This window comes from Juglans microcarpa x Juglans regia, chromosome 5S (assembly GCF_004785595.1).
Source record: "Juglans microcarpa x Juglans regia isolate MS1-56 chromosome 5S, Jm3101_v1.0, whole genome shotgun sequence".
NCBI lineage: Eukaryota > Viridiplantae > Streptophyta > Magnoliopsida > Fagales > Juglandaceae > Juglans > Juglans microcarpa x Juglans regia.
In genome coordinates, this window is record NC_054603.1 from 12,713,456 (window position 1) to 12,727,764 (window position 14,309).

General features: G+C 32.9%; 1 protein-coding gene across 1 annotated transcript; it reads left to right on the plus strand.

Annotated features, from left to right (window-relative positions):
- The first annotated feature begins 631 nt into the window (after positions 1-631).
- LOC121267489 (probable LRR receptor-like serine/threonine-protein kinase At1g07650) lies at positions 632-13,320 on the plus strand. The gene is made up of 24 exons (XM_041171379.1): positions 632-845; positions 3,484-3,667; positions 4,487-4,558; positions 4,674-4,742; positions 4,900-4,971; positions 5,066-5,137; positions 5,240-5,311; positions 5,421-5,492; positions 5,596-5,667; positions 5,800-5,871; positions 5,961-6,035; positions 7,001-7,066; positions 7,726-7,791; positions 7,922-7,987; positions 8,117-8,149; positions 8,303-8,343; positions 8,783-9,162; positions 9,269-9,464; positions 9,819-9,947; positions 10,534-10,652; positions 10,804-11,014; positions 11,148-11,385; positions 12,470-12,620; positions 12,795-13,320. Exons 1-24 carry the CDS (start codon positions 725-727, stop codon positions 13,179-13,181), a joined length of 3,036 nt encoding a protein of 1,011 aa, XP_041027313.1. The 5' UTR covers positions 632-724; the 3' UTR covers positions 13,182-13,320.
- Positions 13,321-14,309: the final 989 nt, after the last annotated feature.

A 14,309-nucleotide genomic window follows, 5' to 3' on the forward strand; every position in this document is an offset into this window, starting at 1 on the left:
AAATATAAAAAGCAATACAACTTTATTAAATTTTAAAATAAAAATAATATTAAAATAATTTTTAATTTTATAATATTTTTCAACTTTTTTTTTATCTCATTTCTCAAACTTCAATAAAAAAGTCTGAACTTAAATAATTTTATCACTATTTACAAATATTATGAGATATTTCAAGTGTCGAAACGAGCCCTGATCAAGATCACTTCAAGCAAATAACTGTAAACAATTCTGAGACCGGCCTGCATCATTTGGACACTTAAAATATCTCAAATTCAATGAGTAATAGTAATATATTTTGAGTTAAAATGTTTGATTGGACTTTGAGAAAAGAGAAAAAAAAAGTTAAATAAAAATATTATAAAATTAAAAAATCGTCTAAATATAATTTTTGTATTTTGTTTTAAAATATATAAAATTTGTAATAATTAAGTAATGATTATATGGAAAAGTTGAATATTTAAAATTAAAAAATATTTTATATTTGAGTGATAATTAAAAAAGAAATTGTGAAAGTTTTTAGAGTTTCTCATCTTATGTCTTTACCTAAGCATGACATGGAGGGGTCTACCTAATAAATGAAAGAACTCCCAGAAGGCAGATATATTCAAGTAATCTAAGGTGATACGTTTGCGTGTGAAGATTATATACATAATCTATTCCGACTAGTTTGGACGCAGATTTGAATCCAGACCTCGAGGTACCACAAGAAGTCGGTAGAGCGGAAATGGTTACACAAGCTCACAGACCAAAGATCAGCTTCAATCTTAAACCTCTCATATTGCTTCTTTGCATGGGAGTAGCCATGAATGTCAAGGCCGCACAAAGACGTCTTCCTGTTGATGAAGGTAAACATTTCATGGATAATTTTTTAACTATATAACTGATTATTTTGTTTTCATTTTTGAAAATTATAGATTAATTTCTGAGCTGTTTGATGAAGTTATTTTATTTCTATATATATGGGAGATCTGAAGGGTACCCCTATATTTTGAGAGCTTTATTTTGGCCTTCCATTGAACAGTATTAATAGGGCTAAGGCTAACTCGAGTTTTTCAACCTATATATCCCATAATCCGGGGCAGAATTATGTTGTGCTAAAATCCTTATAAAAATCAAGTTTTTTAGATCTTTTTACGAGATAGATTTTATAAAAATTAATTTGGCCCCACCACCACAACAAAAGAATAATTTATAAGTTTGCGTCTCAAATTAGATTTTTAGTTCTGTCTCTGATCTTAATTAATATACATAGAGTTTGTAAAATCACTTTCTGCCTGAAATATTTTTATAGAGAAATTCTATTTGCAATCTTAAATAGGGATTGCATATATAGTCTTATTGATTAAGAAATATTATAACGTTAAAATATTATTTAAATATAATTTTTAGTTTGAAGTTTGAATAAGCTGTATTAATTTTTTTTAAATTTGTAATAGTTGTAATGATTAAGAAATAATTAGATGAAAAAGTTGATCATTTGAAATTAAAAAATATTTTTTATTTGAGTGATATTTGAGAAAGAAATTGTAAGAAGTTTTAAAAAGTTTTGAAGATTTCTGATCATCTCATTTCATCATATCATCGGCGATACACCAAAGCCTTGTTTGTTTACACAAGTATTCTCAGCTATTAATAGATATTTTATTTCTCAAATATCACTCAAACATAAAATGTTTTTTAATTTCAAATTTTCAACATTTTCATTTAATCATTATAAATTTCTCAAACTTTCAAACAAAATACAATATACAATATAACTTTTTCAACTTTCAAATAATACTAAAATATTATATTTAATCAATTTTCTAAAACCCAATAAAATATCTTGACTAAAATGATTTCACTACTATTTACAGAATTCTCTTTCTCATTTGTTTATCCTAACATGCCCAATTAGTAATTAAGGAGGCTCTCAAGGTCCTAAAGCTGCGGTTCAAACACTACACACGACCACCTACAAATTATTTTATGAGTTTTGCTACCCATCAATATCTCTACACACCACACTTTTTTTTTTACTTATTTAAATATTTATGTTTTTAAATTATTCTTTCTAACCTAATTGAGTTTTTTTACTCATTATCTATACACCACATATTTGATAAGAAAAAAATAAAAAATTATGTATGGTGCATGTGTACTGGTGTGTGGGGATGATGATGAGGAAGTCATGGTGGAGCCCATTAAATATTCGAAATATGTTTGGAAAGAAATATTTTTTAGAGTTTTTATTATCACCAAAATTGATTTCAAAGATGGTATAAAAATCTATTTTGGAGGGGAAAAATTATCTTTAAGTTTTCGAACATGCTTAAATAGATTGAAAATGGGTTAAAACGTCTCTACAAAAGTAGATCATTATCATTTTCACTATCTAGCCAGATATTTTCACTATCTTATCATTCCTTTCATGATGTTTTCGTGATGATCTATTGTGTTGTCAAAAAAAGTATTTTCAGAGGCTAAATGTTAGGAATTTGGACCTCTCAAATTCATCCCTAGGATCCATCCTTTGATGAAATATGAAGAAAAATAGAGAAATAATAACAACACAAAAATTTACGTAGAAACTCTCAAAACAGGAGAAAAAATCACCAGATCCAGAGAAAAAAATATACTATGTGAAAAATTATTACAATCACACAATTTTTCTCCTCACCTTAAATGACACCCACAAAACTTCTCCATTAGCAAAACTTTAACTCTCACCTCTTTCCTTTTTACAAGGAAAAACTAATGAAGGAATTTTACTAAAGTCACAAGTTACTAATTAAGCTTATGATTTGGTGTAATTAACTAAGAGGTCAATGACCCTATTTATAGGCCTTGAGGCCTGCTCCTTAATTCTCTCCCACCGATGTGGGACTCCAAAGGAGCAAACCTAACAATTTCCACCTTGCTACTTTGGTTGATCCCACAGCCACGCTCCACCGTAATGAAGATCTTTTACTAAAGTCACAAGTTACTAATTAAGCTTATGATTTGGTGTAATTAACTAAGAGGCTAATGACCCTATTTATAGGCCTTGAGGCCTGCTCCTTAATTCTCTCCCACCGATGTGGGACTTGAAAGGAGCAAACCCAACATTAAACACATGATCACTAATTCTATGAATTGAATTCAATATTGATAGGATGAAAATGTTTTTGGGAGATGAAAAATTCTCTTTAGCATTTTTAGGTTAATTACTTGAAAATTGAAACAAAATCCTACAAATGATTTATTCCACTGCATGTCTAGACATGGAGGAATATTGAAATAAAAGCAAACCAATCGCGCCTGCTGGAGATATATTACAAAATGATTGGATGTAAAACCCTTTCGTAATAAAACCCTTCAAATAAAGTCAGATATGGATCTTTTTACGTCAAAAAGGAGGAAAATATTTTCTCAATAAATTTATAAGATAAATTAGTTTCGAAAAAGTGATAAAAGAGATGTGCCTTTGTCATTCTTCCATAACGAATTTGGTGCATTTTGCAGTTAAAGCCCTTGAAGAAATAGCCAAAGAGCTGGGGAAGACGGACTGGAATTTCCATGTAGACCCATGCAGTAATAACACAAGTTGGGAAACACCAAGGCCAAAATCGTATCCAAAAACGTTCAACAATTCAATACTATGCAATTGTACATACCCTGATGATGATCAATGCCACGTGGTCGGACTGTACGAAATCTATCTTTAATTTCCTTGTATATATCTTCTTGTTGAGGTTTTTTGGATAACTAAAATTTCTTAATAAAAAACTAGAAATTATTTATATTATACTTAAAACGTCTCTAGGTAGCTAATGATCTTCGAAACACAAGGCATCGGTACCTCCCTTTATACAGAATTCATTTATAGAATGAAAGAATGATGGATTATATATGATTTCTCATTCTCAGTCCGTTTGGATGTTGAGATGGTCTTAACCCATCTCATTTTATCTCAATTTTTTAATTTAAATTTTAAATTTTTAATATTTTCATCTAATCATTACCTAGGTACTAAGCATTACCATTTTTTCAAACGTCCAGATAAAACATAAAAAATAATTTGACTTTTTCAAATTCTAAAAATAAAAATAACATTAAAAATATAATATTTTAATAATATTTATCTTTATAATATTTTTATTTAATTTTTTCTCTCATTTCTCAAAATTTCGTAAAACATCTTAACTCATAAATTATTTCGCTGTTATTTATAAATTATTTAACTACTATTTACATATTTATCCTCTTACTTCATTTCATTTGAACAGTAGTACGTCCCATTACATCTATTTGGGATCTGTGCCATACGAATATTATTTTCAAAGCTTGTGAGTTATTGAAAAATGACTTTCAAAGTTCAATAAAGAACCTGCACCCTGGAATATCTCATAATTTTGGTCGATGAAGATTAATGCGTTGAATTATGGTTTACATTTGAACAAGTGTTCAAACAGGTTATCACATTAATCCTTTAATTTGCCTTCAACTATATATCCTTGTCATACAGATTTCTTAAAGGGCAGGATCTTTCTGGTGTGCTTCCGATATCCCTTGTGAAGCTACCTCACATAACGATGATGTAAGTAAAGTAACCAATTACTAATTAATTAATCGTTAGTAGTACTTGCTACTATCTGAAAGAATAAAATTATTTATAGCTCAAATCTAATTGCAAGCTTTTCTCTTGGTTTCAGTGAGTTGCCTCGAAACTATCTGACTGGTACAATTCCATCCGAATGGACTTCTCTGAAGTTGGAACGTCTGTACGTACTGTATTTTATTGGGGTTTTAATATAACACATTATATATATTACATTAATCACTCACTTCTCAATTCACACAATATGCATGTATACTACTGTAGCTAGCCACTAAATTAATGCTCATTCTAGTTGAATTTAAATATTGGCTACTGTACAGGTCCATTTCTGTAAACAAGTTATCGGGAAGAATTCCGAGCTACCTGGGAAACATTACCACTCTTAGATATTTGTATGCTCTTTTATTTGGGAAAATTGACTGATTTCTTTTTTTTTTTTTTTTTCCCGGCTTTCAATTTGACGAAGATCACTATATATATTTTCAGGAGCATTGAGAACAATCAGTTTTTTGGAACTGTTCCCCCTGAGATTGGGAAGTTGGTGAACTTGGAGAATCTGTCAGTAGTTTCACCTATCCTGTTGTTCGATGATTTATGTATTAAAAATTTTCAAATAACACTAACTTGAGCTGGTCTGAACTTCCCATTTTGTGGCTGCAGTATTCTCAATGCTAACTTCCTCACTGGAGAGTTGCCAGTCAATCTAACTTATCTCACAAACTTAACTGAACTGTGAGTGCAGGCATTTGTATTCTAATACTAATTTTACATGTTTTATTTTTGGAACAATTCATGTTTCTATGTTACCCATTAATCTTGTTTCTGCCTTGACCAAATGCAGTAGGATTAGCAGTAACAACTTCACGGGAAGAATACCTGATTTTTTCAATAGTTGGAAAAAGCTTCAGAAATTGTATGTATTTTCTTCTTCGAAATAATATCATTTAAATCATGTCTTCTGGTAGATTATTCTAATGAAATCTAACAAAAGAGAATTATGCTCTTATAAATTATAGAGAGATCCAAGCTAGTGGTCTCGCGGGGCCTATTCCTCCAAGCATTTCTGTCTTGAGTAATTTAACTGAGCTGTAAGTTCTATAGTCTAAGAGTTCTCCAGTTGTAAAATCTATATGGATGATATCAGCTTCAGCTTTGTATTCAAATTAATAAGATTTATTGGTTAAGGCAATAACAGTCGTGGATGATGCAATTTTGTGCAGAAGAATTAGTGACTTACTTGGTGAGGGTTCTATATTTCCGAACTTAACAAGCATGAGAAACATGGATAGATTGTAAGTCATCTTATACCAAAAAATTTTAAGAGCTGAAGCAATACAAAGTTATAGCATTTATGCTTAGATGATGTTCTTCAACGTTGCAGGATGTTAAGGAGCTGCAAACTCTCGGGACAAATTCCGCGAAACATAACAGATTTAATGCCAACACTCCAAACTCTGTAGTTCTTCCGTCTTTATTTTCTGTCTCATTTCTATTTCTAATGAATGAAAAACCAAAGTGGAATGTGTGCATAAGTACTAGATATATATATATATGAGAGATGATATTTGTAGGTATAGAGTATGCAAATGTCACGTATTCATTTTTAAAAAGTGAGTAAATATATATATAAAATTTATATAAAAAAATTAATTTTTTAATAATTGATTACTCATTTTTAAAATGAGTGTGGCTCGCATAACCCATGACTGTATGAGTATTACTCATGTACTAATAAGACTTTTATGGTTGTACATTTTTTTCTTCTTCTTATTAGGATTGTTCTTAATTTACTCTTCAATAATAAAGATTGTTCTCGTTCTTTACTGGATTTGAGATCTCTGAAACGTTATAACGAGGTCATGTACTTGATCGGCAACCCACATTTCTCCATCTTTTTTCCTTTCCTGGATAGTGACTTTATTTATTTCTTCCGGATCATTAGTATTCTTTTGTTTTTTAATTGTTTGATTTTTAGAAAGCTGCAGCTATGTAGGGTTGTATTTGTTTTTTGCTCGGCTCCTATCTGTAGTTGTCAATTTCTTCCCATTGTCATTGTATGCACAGCAGCCATGATCTACCCCTCCTGAGGCCCATTGCCGCATCTGCCAGGAGATATCTATGAACAACGTGCATTTTTTTTAAGCTGTCGTCTCAGCATTATTGTCTTCATGATTGGAAAGAAAAATCCATTAACTAATTATTTAGAGAACATGTTTTGGTCCGTATAAATCTCCACTGCTACATTGACATTTTTCACGTACCTATTCTTTCATTCTTTTCCAGACATATTTCTGATCGAGTGAAAAACATTTTCCTGTATATATATTTTGTCTTCGTGATTCTATGTATAAACCACATTAATCTCTACGCAATTTTACTGTTCTTTTGTACAATGACAACTTTATCATTATATCCCTGCAGAGATCTGAGCTTCAATAGATTGGAAGGAAATGTTCCAGTTGATGAGGGTGCAAAGTTGCAGCGCCTGTATGTGTTGATTGAAAACCCTAAATCTAGCTATATTTGGAGAAGTTTTAATAAATAATGAACAAGTACTAGCGGTCGAATTGAACGTACAAAGGGACAAAAATAGAGGACATGATTTGGCTTTTTTGTTCCATGCCTTGTCAGAAAAGATGGAAGCTGAGATTTCACTATAACCAAACAGATCCTTTATCTATCTATAACTGTAGCCTAGCTTCCATCTATCTGTTCTCGGATGCAGTTGAAAGAAATTTAATATAAAATCATGTATATTAATTCAAGGGAGCATGAGGCATATATAGATAGATCAGGCCTTTAATTCCTGTAGCTGTGATTCTGTAGAAACCGTACGTACGATGGAATATACATACTAGGGAATTATTTTGGTTGTTGTACCATATTATAAGTATTCCACCCTGTTTGTGTTTATTTTCATCTAAAAGAATTTTCCCTCTGAATTTTCTTCCGTTGTTAATGATTATAAGTCTCGATAATGTTGGTTGGTCCGAGCCTGAATTCATTATCATAATGAAATTTTCAAAGGTAAATTGAATTATTGGTACGTAACTGGCCTGAAAATTTTGTTAAGGTTTCGATGCTGATCATCGATTGGTTGTCTTTAATTAACCAGAGTACGTAAGATTATCTTGCTATTTGAACAGGTTTCTGACACGCAACTTGCTCAACGGGACAGTTCCGGACTGGATCAAACAAAGAAATAATCGCTAGTACATAAATTCCTCTTAAATTCTACTTCAAATTTCTGTAACCTTATTAATTTTTTTCCTTTAATTCTTCCTTAATTTGTGAATGTATGAAGAGTTATTAACATTAATAACTACGTACATCCATTTGCAGTGATCTAGATCTTTCTTACAATAACTTCTTAGAGAGTTCTATGCCACCATCTTGTCGAAACACACTGTGAGAAAAACTTCGCCATTTTTAATCTAAATTTCAGCCTACGTGACTAGTACTGCATACTCTGTACTTATCTTTAAAGATTTCTAGGTTTTCTAATTAAGCTGACTAGTTAATTTCATGTTTCATCAGAAATTTATTTGAAAGCTTCTCTGGACAGGACTCGTAAGCTTCTAAACTTGTGAACTTAATTAATTACATTAATAATAACCATCTTGATTTCCTTTTACTTTGATTTTGCCAACTTTTTCCCGTTCCATTATACTTTTTCATGAGCTCATGCACGCTCCTTTCTTGTACTGTTTAACCCAAATATAGATCAGTTGGCGAGTGCCCGAAGAACCTTCCTTGTTCAAAAGGTAACTATACCATACAATCAGATTTTGATCAGACTTATACTCTAATAATCCAATCGCCAAGCTTTCCTCTTTAGAGTAATGCCAGGTATAAAGGTATGCAAGCCTAGTAGTGGATATAAGCACCTTTATAAAAAAGTTAGCGAGTCCCACAAAAAAAGAGTAGAATCTAATTCCTCTTTTTATAATTCCACTAATCATTTTTTGATTTCCAGTCTGTCCTGTGCAAGTTTGGTGCAAATCATTTTAAAGTGAGACCACAAAATAATTAGTGGGATTAGGGTTTACTTCTTTACTTTTTCTCATAGGTCCCACTTTTTATAGAAAGGTAATTGCATGCAGCTTGTACACCCTCTAAGACCTTGTATCTAACGGTGAATCTATGATGTTTGGTTCTATATATCCCAAATTCCTAAATTAAAAGGACGTTGTTTATGTGTAGACTGGAATTCAGTGCATATAAATTGCGGTGGAAACGAAGTCAGAATTGGAAACATTAAATACGAAGCAGATCTAGATGCATCAGGTGCGGCAAACTTTTATCGCAACAGAGAGAATAATTGGGGATTCAGTTCCACTGGAAATTTCTGGGATTTTAATGCCAGCTCGAATGATTACATAGCAAATAATGCGTCAATACTCAGAATGGACAGCCCTGACTTGTACACAAGCGCACGACTCTCTCCTCTTTCTCTCACGTATTATGCGCATTGCTTGGCAAATGGAAAATATACCGTCACGCTACACTTTGCAGAGATAATAATAAGAGGAAACAGATCTTTTTCCAGTCTTGGAAGGCGTTTATTTGATGTTTATATCCAGGTAAGAATTAATTTAAATCAATACACATACACACACACACACACACATATATATATATATATATATATAACGTCCCAGATTTATCGAGTTGAAATAATTGTTACAGGATAAACTGGAGTTGAAGGATTTTGATATCAAAAATACTGCACCAGGGGTCGACAAAGCTTTTGTTAAAAAAGTTAAAGCAGTTGTGAGTAACAAAGTCTTACATATCCGCTTTCACTGGGCTGGCAAAGGGACAACAGATGCCCCAACAAGAGGAACATATGGTCCTCTCATATCGGCCATCTCTATAGAAAATGGTAATAATTCCTGAAGGTGTAATTCCCAATGGAAGGCCCAAACCGCATAACTTATACTCTAAAATTACTAGTAAATAATACAACTGAAGTCCCATTGGAATCTTATAAAGAGCAATAACTTCTCATTTCCAAGCAATGTGGGATCCCCATATACCATCTACCATTATCCATATCATATGTGGTATCACAATACATATATATATATAATATATCATGACGACAATCTTAATTTTACCGTCCAACTTGCTCCTCGTCCTCTTCTAATTAGATTGATAACAAAAATAAAGATTAATAAATAAATTCACAGTTGATATAGAGTGGATCATCAGCTGGCCTATTTGTTCAATTCTGCAGATAATCCCCCTGATAATGTCAAAACCACAATATTCATTGTGACAGGAGCTTTAGCATCAGCGCTATTATTCATTTTAGGCATTCTGTGGTGGAAAGGCTGCATAGGAAGCAGGATATCAAGGGAGAAAGGTAATCAATACGAGCGCGTTTTATAGAAATTTGATAGGTTTTTTTATTTTTTATTTTTTCCTTCTTCAACTATTGCAAATTTGCATGAATTGAGGTGAGACGTAATTGTACAAAGAACTTGCAAGGGCTCATGTATTCTTGCAATTCCTAGGTTTTCTTTATAGAACATTTTTCCTCAGATTAAGGATTCATTTGGCAATACAACTGTTTTCAAGTATTTTTAGATATTTTCATCTCAAACATTACTCAAAAGCAAAACACTTTTTAATTTCAAAATTTCAACTTTTCATCTAATCACTTGGGAAATAATGAATGTTGAACTAGAACATATATTGTTTCCTTACCTATTCAAATTCAGGCTGAGAATTCAAAGAATCTCAATTCCTTTTCAGTACGTCTGGGCTTTTGAATCTGTGCACAATTGTGATTGTTGAGCAGATGTAATAAATATAATAAAACATTAACATGGGGATTAAAAAGCTAGTCAAGAGGCACAAAATATATATATAGAAATGAAATGTGATTCAGCTCATTTATAAGGTAAAATTTTATCACTAGCGCCTCACCTTTGTCGTTCCTTCCTCAGATTTGAGAGGATTAGATCTGCAAACAGGTTTTTTCACTTACAGGCAAATCAAAGCTGCCACAAACAACTTTGATGCTTCAAACAAGATTGGGGAAGGTGGTTTTGGATCTGTATACAAGGTATTCAACTTAATTCTTCGTGCATAATTTAGGTTTTTGATAAAAAATTTATTATCTGTCCATGATACATAGCTAAAGACATATCTCAGTACATTATCACATGCATATATACCTAAATATGCATGTCTTTTTTTTTTCTTTTGAAATGCAGGGTATACTATTAGATGGTACCATAATTGCAGTTAAGAAACTTTCTTCAAAATCACGTCAAGGAAATCGTGAATTCGTGAATGAAATAGGCATGATATCTACTTTACAGCACCCAAATGTTGTTAGATTGTATGGAGGTTGTGTTGAAGGAAATCAACTATTCTTGGTATATGAATACATGGAAAACAATAGCCTGGCTCGTCCTTTGTTTGGTATGCTTAATTTTTTTTATTAGTTGTTTTATGTCGAATAGTGATAGGAACCTAACACTAAGGATGGTTTTATGTTAAGAACCAAGTTGATAATAAACTCCCCCATTCGACTTTCTACAAAAAACAAATGCAGGTCCAGAGCAATACCAATTAAAATTGGACTGGCCTACACGGCAGAAAATATGCGTTGGCATTGCAAAAGGCCTGGCTTTCTTGCATGAGGAATCAACACTGAGAATTGTTCACAGAGACATTAAAACTACAAATGTGCTATTGGATTCGAACCTTAACCCAAAGATTTCTGACTTTGGTTTGGCCAAGCTCGATGAAGAGGAAAAAACCCATATCAGCACTCGAGTAGCTGGAACCATGTAAGTTACATCTTTTCTTCTATCCTTCAATTTGGGGCATATTTTTGTTATATCCTTGCTTTTCTATTTTTTCTCCCGAGTGATTCACATGGAGATAATCAGGAACAGATGTTGATCTTCATGCATTTACAGATGTAGCATATTAGAGATGTTCCTATTATATAGAACTCTAGGACTTAGTATTCGGTAGAAATTTTAATACGTTAGTTATCTATATTTGCAACCCAAGTTTGTTTGCATAGAAATTTATTGCAATAGGAATTATCATTTAGTATTCATAATATATTTTTTTTATTTTTATAAAACAATCAATTTCATTTGAGATCAACAATTACAGACATTTATCAAGCCAAATGGCTTGAGAAAGAAAGTCTAGAATACAATCCCTCCACATTTCTAAATTATCTACCCTCCAAGCATTTCTTGCAAGGTGATGAGCTGCCATATTCCCTTCCCTATACACATGAGTAAAACAACAACTCCCAAAACAAACTTTCAGCCTCTGTACTTCTTCAAACAGGACCCCATGGATGGAATTCCCCATATCATTTTGCTCTAAGGAATTCACTAGTAATAGACTATCACTCTCCACCAACAGACTCGTGATACTCAATGTAGAACACAACTGAAGACCTCTAAAAAATGCCAACAGCTCAATAGTTTCTGAGTCTTCAACTTCATTATCATTCAGTATTCATAATTAATTGAGAGTAGTCTTGACATAAAACAAATTCAAACAATCTTCTAAATTTCTTTTATGCTTGAAGGGAGAGAGAGAGAGAGCTGTTTATTCAATCATTAACATAAATCCTATCCCAAAACGTTCACACAATATACTTGAACGACCGAAAAAGCTAGTTATCTGCATTCCACCCAAAATAAATTTTTGTATCTCTCATGGAATGAATATTCGGCTCTATTCTCATTGCCTTACTGTTTGCATAATTGTATGCCAAGTAGAAAAGAAACATGATTCGGTGACTACGTTTCTGTAAATGTTGGGTTTTGTTCAATATGGAAGATCATAACTAATTCATATATAATACAAAATATTAATCATAATAATGCAATCTTTGTTACGCAGAGGATACATGGCACCAGAATATGCATTATGGGGTTTTTTAACATATAAAGCAGATGTCTACAGCTTTGGGGTTGTTGCATTGGAAATTGTTGCAGGGAAGAGCAACATGAAATTTGGACCAAATGAAAGTTATGTATGTCTTCTAGATTGGGTAAGATTTATCAGTAGTCTTTCCATGCACCAAAACTGGTCATCTTGATGATGATCTATAAAAGAAACTAAACAAGATTGAAACAATAAGTTGTGTACGATTGGCAACTTCATAATTCTTTTTTATTGATTTGCCAATATTTCATTTCCATCATTTCATGTGTACATATTTCAGGCTCTTGTTCTGCAACAAAAGGGTAATCTAGTGGAGCTGGTGGATCCAAAGTTAGGCTCTGAGTTCAACGTGGAGGAAGCAATTAGAATGATCAAAATAGCTTTACTATGTACGAATCCATCTCCAGCTCTCAGACCCACAATGTCTGCAACAGTAAGCATGCTTGAAGGCCAAACAGCTGTTGATGAAGTTACTATGGATCCAAGCGTATATGGAGATGAATATAAGTTTAAAGTTTTAAGAGAGCAGTTCAATCAGATCCCGCAAGAATCGATGGACTCAATTGGACCTGAGAGCCATATTCTTTTGCCAGATGCAATATGGACAGGAACTTCTTCTACGTTTGCCCAAGATCTTTATGATCCACGTAATCTTGATACTCAGTAATGGTAGCAAAATATTTGTCTCTGATCATGCAAAATACTTTTTGTAATAAATTAGTGACTCAATTTGCTTCAGCAATCCACAAAGCTAAGGAACATCTGTTTGTTTCATTATAATTGAAAATGAAAAGATAAAAATATATAAAGCTAGCTAGCTTTCTATGTGGTATCAAGAACATAATATATAATTTTGTTGTTAAGAGAAGCTCTGGCCAATGATCACTTCTTTTACTTTTCTAGAGAGTATGACATAGCTAATATCTTTATATATATAATTTATTTTATTAACTACATATATATATATATTTAATGAAATAAATGGCATATGGTGAAGAATATCTAGAGCAGAAGAGTGTTGGTACTGTAACACCCAGGTCTAGCACCAAACCCATGCCAAGGTGCTGTAACACCCGGGCCAAGCAAGCAATTCGCGTCCGAAATTCTTTTTATATATCGATGAAAAGTCCACTTGGGTTTAACGAGTAGTTTTGAGAATAGGTTGCCGGCCCCAAAACTTTACTTTGGCGATTTATGAGTTTTTACTGAGATTGTTAATTAGGTTAAATTCAGCTAATATTTTATGGACCAAGCATGATTTATTTTATTTGGTTTTCGGCCCGACAAGTTATGTAATGAGTTAGGCTAATTGAAAAATGAGTCGAGGCCAGCAGTGTTTAGAATATTTTCGACCGATGGAAATACGAATAGGCTACGATGATGCTTTGGACTGCTTTAGCTTGTCAAAACCAAGTTTTGTTAAGCACCATGCCACGCACGCTTCCCAAAAAATGGCCCACTTAGAAATCCACTATTTTTCCAGAAAATGGTTCACATATCCATTTATCAAGAACCGTCATTTTTCCAGAAAATGGCCCAAATATCCAATTTAACCGTATGCACCATGATCTCCCCTAGGGATCATCTGTACACCCTGGCTCCCTTCGTCACACCACAGGTAACGACCGTGCGAGTGACTTCGTAATGAGCGATGCCGAGTTCCGCGTTCAGCGCGTTCGTAGTCAAGTATCCTCTAATCCCCGCCAGCAAGAGGGGCCACGGAGTTGGCACAAGAGTGTTAACATCCCGTCCAATCCCATTGTCGCCCAGCGACAACTCAGGGGACGTCACTCAA

Bases quoted from the DNA above. Each gene is read 5' to 3' on its own strand.
- LOC121267489 (XM_041171379.1), top strand. From the start codon at position 725: ATGGTTACACAAGCTCACAGACCAAAGATCAGCTTCAATCTTAAACCT. The intron at 7,792-7,921 runs GTACATAAATTC...ATCCATTTGCAG, and splicing joins AAACAAAGAAATAATCGCTA to TGATCTAGATCTTTCTTACA. The intron at 9,163-9,268 runs GTAAGAATTAAT...TAATTGTTACAG, and splicing joins TATTTGATGTTTATATCCAG to GATAAACTGGAGTTGAAGGA.